General features: G+C 41.2%; 1 protein-coding gene across 1 annotated transcript; it reads left to right on the plus strand.

Annotated features, from left to right (window-relative positions):
- The first annotated feature begins 893 nt into the window (after window positions 1-893).
- LOC135472230 (uncharacterized) lies at window positions 894-5,243 on the plus strand. The gene is made up of 5 exons (XM_064751626.1): window positions 894-918; window positions 1,315-1,512; window positions 2,042-2,213; window positions 3,551-3,644; window positions 5,096-5,243. Coding segments are annotated over exons 1-4 (465 nt in total). The 5' UTR covers window positions 894-916; the 3' UTR covers window position 3,644; window positions 5,096-5,243.
- Window positions 5,244-10,130: the final 4,887 nt, after the last annotated feature.

Raw genomic sequence — 10,130 nt, forward strand, 5'->3', positions numbered from 1 at the left:
TCTCGGGCCGAAAATTAGTACTTGTTTTGGAATAGGTCTTTATATTCATGGGTGAAATCTTTTTTCACATAAACAACGTTAAAATGTTTTCAATCAGAATGGAGTATTTCACGATAATTTTTATAAGTGGATTTTCTGATCAACTTGGCTGATATGGACGCCACACGCTTCGTGCAGTACTGCCTAGTAATCTTCAGATTAGGTTCCCGGTTTTAAAACCTTCGTCCCTTTTGGCTCACGGCTGTCATACAAATGTATGTTTCTTCTCACCCGTTCCTGTAAACGTAATTTGGCACTTCTGTGATGTATAAGTCAGTCAGGTGAAACACTTTGACATTTCTGCGACGCATACGGCAGTCAGGTGTAAGACTGGTATTTCGGTATTTTGTTTATTTGTTTATTTTTTTAAACAATTATAACGTATATTAATTATGTAGCTCATCTGACAAGTAAAATATGCCTGGTCAGCACATCTCGTTAAAAGCCTATTGGTGAGCGAGAATTGTTTTTGAGGCCCTTTTTGTTGCTTTTAACTATATCATTTGAACGGAGCTGTTAAAAGGCTTGCTGAACGTTACACGTTAACACTTAGCATCATTTCCACGTGTTTAAAATGCTCGGACTACGCCTCCCGGCTAATCACGAGAATCTAAAACCAGTGACTACTTTATGTGTTACTAATACTGACCCGGACGGCGTGGCCGAGCAAAAGTCTTATTATAAATCATTACTAACGCAAAGGTATATCTATATCTGTCATTTATCTCCTTTCCAAAAATAACTTAAACATGAAATTTCACTTCCATCCCTGCCAGTGGTGGCAGATAGTGGTCAAGCTTTAGATATAAAATAAGAGTGTCCGACACTCGAGTAGCTATTTGGATTCACAAGAGAGGCTCAACTGAAATACGACAAAATGTAAGTACTTTTAACAGTCTATTACCCTGAGTTCGAAAACTTGGGCGGAAATCCTTGCTTTTTTATATCAGCGGTGTTTTTGTACAACAATATTTAAACACTATTCATGGAACTATTGTTGTTGTTTTGCTTTTGTATTTAATATTTTGTGTCGTTGGTAAAATTTTGCAGTACCTGCAAGATCCTAACCTATAAATTAAACTTTTGTTTTCAAACGCAATTTCAGACACCGAAATGGAAGTAATATAAGAGTTGAAAGGATGACAATCTTACAAGTGACTGAAGAAATTGTTCATTTAAAGTCGCCTATCACAACGAGATACAAATCCAGAAGAATGAACAGTATCAGCCCCTGTCTTTGGTTCATGTCCAGTGCTTTATATTTACTGTTCACAGGGGTTCGCGCAAGTATTTGTTCATGTGCGTGTGTGTCCTCTGTATGGTTACATCGACCGCCCTTCAGCCCCGGCTTCCCTGTGCAGCTCAACTTTTTGGCTGTGGCCTCGACGTGGGCTTTGACTTCCAGAATGACTGTTGTGAATGCTTAGAGTTTTTCCCGACAGACGAGAGCTTGAGTATAGACATACTCTGCGCGTAAGTTGAAATGCTGACGTACATCACTTGTGAACAATGAAAGCCATTTCTGCCTTTACGGCTTCAAAATACCCACCTTTAAAGCAGACGCCATTTTACAAAGATCTTAGACATAGAAGCAGTAATGCTGTGTTTGTAACATGCACAAGAAACAGGCATTTAATGTCAATGATTTCCGATTTTGGACATGAAACCGAAATCAAATAGGCGCATCTCGGTAGCATAGGCTCTTCATGGCTATGACTGCAGGCATCGTTCAAACATAACGATCATACTTATCTCAAGTTGAACCGAGCTATGACTTTACCATTGTGGTTGAGATCTCATCTACATGTAATGTTTTGCACATGGATTTGACGGATGGTCATTCAGCGTATCCTCGAACCATTCTCAGCTGAAGCAAACTGATGGCTTTGTTTCAAAATTGTCTTAATCCACCATGCTGTTAGATGGTCTGAGAAAGTAAATGCTGACTGGCAGATCTGGAGAAATGAATGATACTGCTCCATGTATATCTTTGTCTCTATAGCGCACTAGAAGACACTCCATCCTGCTGCCCATGTGCGCAGACGGCACTTACCCAATCACCTCCAGAAAGAGATTGCTCGGATTGCCCGCAAGAGAAACTAGAGGATCTGGTCGACATATTCGAAAAACTGGAGAAAATTGCTCGTCGTATTGCTCGTCTTGAAGAGAAGGGGGTGAGAATACTTCCCCTTACATTGCAAATGTACGAATCGCACGAGGGCCACTTGCATAAAGTGATCGTTGGCTAAGTGGATTTTGTCTATCATGGCAACATATGTTTTGCCATGTGCCTCCATGGTTGTTACAATCATCTTAGCCTACCATCACTTTGGTCAAGTGTCCTCTGAGGTATGTGTTCAGCACGAACTCGCCTTGATACATATGGTTAGTAGGTTTCCTGATGGTTACTGGTCATGGCTACAACTAGTCATGGTTACTACTGGCTGTGGTTACCACTGACTATGGTTGCTACTCAGTGTGGCTGCTACTGATTGTGGTTACTTCTGATCATGGCTACGACTTACTGTGGTTACTACTGGTTGCGGTTACTACTAGCTGTGGTTAATACTGATTGTGGGTCATCTTTACAACCAGCCATGGTTACTATTAACTATCACTATAAATGATGCATAAAAGTAGGATTGTCTACCATTCAGTAAAACTGGCAAAATATAACAACATTTAAAACGACGATATTTTATATCAGGAAAAAGGGTATGACTACAATCCCAGAGCTGGCCTAGACCTCTCCCGGATGAACAACATAAGTGCCTCTCACGCTTAGGTCCTCCTTGTAGGTAACATGACTCTGTCATTACTAAGGGCGTAGCTTTGCTGGATGTAATCTCCCGTTTGGACGCGGTGAACAGAATAAATGCCCCTTACGCTTAGTTCCTCCTTCTAGGTAACATAACTCTGTTTGGGGAAAGTGCGTAGCTTGGCAGGATGTCATCTCCCGTATGGGTCCCGGTGAACAGAATAAGAGCCCCTCACACTTAGGTCCTTCTTGTAGGTAACATAACTTTTTCTGGGGAGAATGTATAGCTTTATTGAATGTGATCTCCCGTGTGGGTCCGGTGAAGAGAATAAGTGCCCCCCACACTTACGTGCTCCTTGTAGGTAGCATAACCATATCTGGGGTAAGGGCGTAGCTTTGCTGGATGTGATCTCCCGTGTGGGCCGGTGAGCAGAATAAGTGCCCCTCACACTTTGGTCCGCCTACTGGGGTCTGGGTAAGGGCGTAACTGGGGTGGATGTGCAAAACTATGACATTTTAAAGATATAAAGATATTCTATACAAGCTACATGTACGGTAGTTTTCGAATATTCAGTAATATTTGTGTTTTTTCCCTTTTTGTCCTGATTCTTTTGTTATCATTCTCGTTTCGAGGGGATAACTGTTCCCAGGCTTTTTCATCAGAAGTATATAGTTATTTTTTTGTAACTATGCCACATCAATTTATTATATCACTTATAACATTATATATTTGCTGGCTATTTGTTTTGACAGAAACACGACCGTACTGACAGACTAAAGAAACGACGGGCAAGACTTGTGAAAAAAGGCGTCCGTCTCATTGATGAGCTAGAAAGAGAGTGCTAACGTAAGTGATCCGGCGTAATGAGCGCTTTACCTATAATATTACAGACGTCCCGGAGTAATGGTTATCCACGGAAAATCACCACCTCATTTATAACTGGGTCACTGTCAACCAAGATACAGCGGCAGAAGAACTCAAAAGATTTCTGCACTCAACTCGTATAGCAAAGAAAATCTTTTGATGGACGCAGAATCACAGGCACCAACGTATAGATATATTGGGAGCCGTGGCGCACCGCTGAAACCGATCCAAGTTGATTACAATGCGCCTCGTGGGTTTCGGTACGCCTTACATGTCCTGACGCCTCGTAGGTTTCGGTATGCTTGCATGTCTTGGGGTATCGCGAATTTCGGCACGCCTGCCATGCATTGGCGTCTCGTAGATTTTGGTACGCCTTGAATGTCTTGTTGCATTGTGGAATTCGGTGCGTTTTGCATGTCTAGGCACGTGGTTGATTTCGGTACGCCTTGCATGTTTTCGTGCCTCGTGGGTTTCTGCATGCATAGCAAGTCTTGGCGCCTCATGGATATCGGTACGCCTTCCATGTCTTTGAGATAACGCAGTTTGCGCAGTAATGAGGTTCCGTGTTCCAATCCTGATTTCACTATTTCGCTTCAAGTGAGGATTGTCACACTCTCGTCGCCCTCTGTGCTGTACGTCTTAATTATATCGTCAACTTCTTGACGGAGATCGGTGGTTTGAAACTGACATTCCATTTTCATTCACACATAAACATGACCGATGTCATAAAAGTGAAAACGCCTTTAGCACGGTGTTAAACACAATTCATTAAAACAAGTGAGTCACACACAACTGGATCACACACAACAACTGAATCACTCTCAACAAATGAATCCCATTCAGCACATCAATCACACACAACAAACGAATCTCAAAAAAGAAGCCGGTGGCTCCAAGGTGCCCTTGCCACACCGTTCACTGTACGACCCCTACAAGAATCACCAAGCCATCCACGCCTTCATGTTCATGCCCACCCTCCTCAGATTGCAGGATGTTGAAGATAAACAACATGCAAACTAGGAAATTGTGTTGAGTATTTTAGTTGGAAGTCACTGAAATTCACCAGAACAAGTGAATCGAAATTACTTGAGAGTGCTAAACTGGTTGTCATTTATATACGTTTATATTTTGACTACACTTAGGTTCACAAGAAACCCATTATACCCTTTTAATCCATATGAAAATTGATAATTCGTCCTAAGGAACCGCATGGTTTGCCATTTCGTTTAAGAGAGAAAAATATAAACAAAATCATCTGAGGTAGATCTTCAGTTTGTTACTTTTCCTTTCTAACTGTGTTAATTTAAAATGCCATTATCAAACCACGCCTCAAAAACGTTTCAGATTTAGCTGTTGCCAAAAACACCAGGCCAGAAATATGCTACGCCTGGCTGTGTAATTTCAACATTTTTCTTTATTTTCTAATTTTCCAGACTGACGTGGGTCTTTCAACACAAAAACAGAATACGTGACTATGGGCGAAAGCTGGAGCCACAGAAATTAGCCTAATAGATAGCTTTATGTCATGTCTGACATACACATTGGTATATTGATAGTGAATACAGCAATGCATTAAATTGGGCCAGGCGCACTTAAAATAAAAAAAATATGTTCAAGCTCTTTTATTTTATATTCAGTTTTTTTATTTATTTGATTTACGCTCACAAATCATTTTGTTCATGCTGGTTTCCGGCTATCTGCCGATAGTCGTGGGTTTCCTCCCACTATAATGCTGGCCGCCTTCGCGTAAATGAAATACTCTTGATTATATATTTATATATTTATCAAAAGAAATATTCATTACTACGACGTAAAACAACAATCAAATAAATAAATAAATCAAACACATATATATGTAGGAAAAAAATAAACGCCTTCTCAACTTCTGTTACATTTTGTTACATTCCAACTGCATTTTCAAACCTCGTGATATTTTCAGGGAACATATTCCTTAAAAACAACATGAAGTTTGATCCATGAAAATGACATGAAGTTTGAAACTGCAGTTTAATACATGTATGACAGAAAGTAGCTATATTTCAACCAGTGGCCTGCGTGGCTCATTCGGTTAGAGCGCTAGCGCAGCGTAATGACCCAGGAGCCTCTCACCAATGCGGTCGCTGTGAGTTAAAGTCCAGCTCATGCTGGCTTCCTCTCCGGCCGTACGTGGGAAGGTCTGCCAGCAACCTGAGGATGGTCGTGGGTTCCACCCCCCTGGGTTTCCTCCCACCATAATGCTGGCCGCCGTCGTATAAATGAAACATTCTTGAGTACGGCATAAAACACTAATCAAATAATCAAATATTTGAGCCATGTCGTGATGGGAAGAGGTGAAAACGCGAGCCGGTTGAGGTTTTTGGTATGGAAATGAGAACATCAAAAACGCAACAAAAATATTCGGACATGTTTAAAATCAGATAAAAACAAAGCGAAACAGATAAAACTCGAAAACCATTACATTTTAAAAAATAGTTTATCTAAAATACTGTATACGTATTTTTACATGTATATAATTAAAATTTCTATCTGATAATAAAGGCCACCGGCCGTCAAATAATTCATGACAACATCGCCATCGATACTGTCAAACAAATCATATATAGGGTTGACTGTGTATATTATTTGCCGAACATGGGCAAAGTCCACAGAGTCAACCACGATATGTTTGATGCTGTATTAAGCATCACATTCAACACACTCGCGAGCACTACTACCATCCAGGATAAAATTGTGTGTTAGACAAGAATGCCCAACACAGCACCTGGTTAAAACGACTTGGTCTCTTGGAGACATGCGACGAGTATAAGAATTATAGCCAATGTCAGGATGAATAGCATGCAGTTTATTATGGATCTTATTAAGTCCCATTCATCCTGCCAAATGCGACGAATATATTTAAGAATGTTAGATTACAAATCAGTGTATGGGATTTTAACTTTTAATATGGATTTATTCAGGCAAGCCTTCCTGTCCACGATTGTGTTTCCATGGATAACAATAAGACTTGGTATCCAACAGAATGTATCTCGACCTTTTTAAATTAGTTTTGTATGGAAGGCTAATATTTCAAGTATCAGCGGATTTTGAAATTTATTATGCTGTATTTCCAAAAGAGAGCGATTCAGTGCATATTATTGGCTCCTGGGCACGCCCAGAAGAAACATATGATAAAGCCAGGAGTATAACATTGGCCTCGGCAGAAAAGATTGAAGATGAGGTTAGAAGACGAAGAGAAAAGACTCGCTGCTCTACGACAACCTCAGCCGCAACCCTGGCCCCATCCTTTGACCCGTGAGTGTATAAAATTTCATAATCGATTTAATTAGCCTTAATTTCAGAAAAACCCTGCTGACTTATAACAGGATTTGTATTGGATTTTTTATATTTACGTAGAACGAATATCTATTTAGGATGTGAAAGAAGTCAGGGAGGAGATCCGGAAAAGATACCGGAGCTATTTCCTCTAGCTTGAGGTTAGCTTCCACCATATGGTCCCGTGTACAAAGACTAAACGAAGGGATTTTATTGGGACATTTATTAAATTTATCTACATGTGATGGATTGAATATAAGCGTTATGTCCGACATAACCATTCGTAGTCCGTAAAGGGCGTTTCAAGTCGATAATCGCAAGATCCACTTCCAAAACAACGTTTAACACTAGCTCCCAAAGACAAAGGTATGTCAGAAATGATACAAATAGGAAATAAAGCCGGTAACACACAAGAGAGAAGCGGTCATCAGTTTTCAATGATGCTGGGCAATCAGCAGATATTCCAGGCATGAATTCCATATCAAAGTTCAAATTCGTAGTTCAAGAATGAGTTACAGGTCAAGTAACAAGTCAACAAGGTATCCCAGTCGCGCTTTGATTGCAACTCTTCATCACGGCATCCTGCAGATGTAATGAGCATGGCTGCCTTTACGGCCCCTAACCCCAGATTAAGCGGTATTAGATACAGTTCGAAAATGACGAGTGTTGCAGACCTTCACGGAACAGATTGTGATTCAAAATTAACGGACGATTACGTCTTTCCCGTTAATATGTAAGGATCTCATACTACAAGAGGCGCCATCTGTGATGTTACACATGACATGCTGGTGTACAAGATAGACGGTTGCACTGGGTATCCAGCGCCATCTATGTTGTTAAATACTATGTACGCGATAGATCTGTACATAAGGATAACAGCGCCGTCTATGTGGTTAATCACAATGCAGATCGCCAGAGATTCTGAACGCTCTGTCCATACCTGCCAACGGCAGCGTTATACTCATGGTAAAATTTGAGAAACTTAGAGTGAAGGCGTTTGATGGAGTATCCTTGACAAACTAGTTTTTGAACTAACAACTTGTGACGCAGATTAAAGTCATCACAATTAACGCAAAATTTGACAAATCCTACAAGGCGAGATATGTATACGCCATATGCAGGACCCTTTAGTATATTGCTATCCAAATAAGGATAATATACAATATCAAAATTGAAATTATCCCTTTTGTCGTAAAGGCGGCGTGAAAGTAGACCTTGTCCGTCTTTGTACAGATATAGATCCAAGTAAAATGTACCATCAGGACTATCTATTGTCTCCTTTAAGTCCAATGAAGGCGGATAGATTTCCGTCACCGCTTCAGCAAAATGGGGGTTATTTAACGCCAGTAGATCATCAATATACCGCTTGGTGAATAAAAAGGATCGAGTTTTAAAGATATTACTTTTAAGCAATTTCTACATATAGTCGTATTCATATGAAAACAGGTATAGGTCTGCCAAAAGAGGCGCACAATTGGTACCCATTGGAATACCTATGCACTGTTGGTAAATGGTATCTTCGAATTTCACATAAACTACCGGGCAAAAGAAACGTATAACCTTGTTCAGCACCACAAGAAAGAGAAAGAAAGACAGACAGTATCAACATGATAAGCATTATATTGCAATAAACCATTTTCCAAGTTCTGTTCAAAAATTCAAAGTAATATAGATATTACACTTGCTGTCAGGCCGAGTAAAGAAAGCATGGGGTAAATCTGAAAAATTACACAAATGCAAGTAAAGGGACTCCTTTAAAAAGGTGTACCTAACGTCCTATCATGTCATAAGACAGATCGTTAGTACCATGTGTGAGCACCCATTGCATCAATTAAAGCCAAAATACGTCTCCTCATGGAAGTCGTCAGCCGCCGGACGACGTCATCAGGAATTCTGTCCCACTCCTCAAATAAAGCCTGTTCGAGCTGTTGCCTGTTTTGTGGGGGAGGGACGCGTTGTCTCAGACGTCGATCAAGATGATCCCACAGATGCTCTAAGGGATTCATGTCTGGCGATCGTGCTGGCCAAGGCAGTACGTTGACATCAACGGTGTCCAGATAATTTAGTACAACTCTGGCGGTATGAGGTCGTGCATTGTCCTGCTGCAAAAGGATACCCCTTTGCTGTTGATGCACGAATGGCACCACAACAGGTTCCAATATTTCATCTCGGTATCTTTGGCCAGTCAGATTTCCCTGGATCATGACCAATCTTGTTCTCACCTGTCCACAAATTCCGCCCCATACAAGCACCCCACCAGCACCAAAAGGGTGGACATTCTGAATGCAGTTTTATGCCAATCGCTCTCCCCTGCGTCAATACACACGAATTCGACCATCATTTCTGAAGAGGTTATATCGGCTTTCATCAGTGAACAGCACCCTTTCCCAGTCTCGTCGCTGCCATCGACGTACAACTCTTGCCCAACGCAGCCTGTTTTGACGGTGTAGAGGAGGCAATGCTATTCCACGGAAGGGGCGATAGGCTCTGATACCACTCACGCGGAGTCGTCGTAAGACTGTGCGTCTGCTGATGGGGTGTCCCAATGCCGTTTCCGCCGTTGACGTCTCCGTCACAAACCGGTTACCCAGGTGGATTGTGCGGATGTACCGGTCTTCGCCAGGCGTTGTAACACTTGGCCTGCCCGATCTTTGACGATCTTGTGTCCTGCCTGTTAGGCTGTAACGACCCAACAGTCTGCTGATGGTGGCTTGACTGCAATTGAATGTTCTGGCAATGTGGTGTTGGCTGGCCCCCATGTGGGACATACCAGTGGCTCTATCACGTTTTGCTTGTCTCGGCATCTCTTAGATGTTTTTTATGGTATTGCACCCTTACCATGTGCTACATCGATATTTATACGGCGGTCATTATCGAGAATTTTCAACAGGGCCCGAAACTCTGTTTTTCCGATGTTTCATGATGTCTTACATCAATTTCAATGAATCTCGTTAAAAAGTGACGTGTACATAGGGTGCTTATGTGCAAACGTATTCGCACAACGTTCAAACTTATTCAACTTATATTTCCATAGAAAAAAACTACATTTAAAAGTTATACGTTTCTTTTGCCCGATAGTTTAGATGTTATTAACGAGAAATTCAAGTAATTCAATAAATAATGTAACATCCCATGAGTGGTAACCATTATAAATAG

The sequence above is a fragment of the Liolophura sinensis genome, chromosome 8 (assembly GCF_032854445.1).
Source record: "Liolophura sinensis isolate JHLJ2023 chromosome 8, CUHK_Ljap_v2, whole genome shotgun sequence".
Lineage (NCBI taxonomy): Eukaryota > Metazoa > Mollusca > Polyplacophora > Chitonida > Chitonidae > Liolophura > Liolophura sinensis.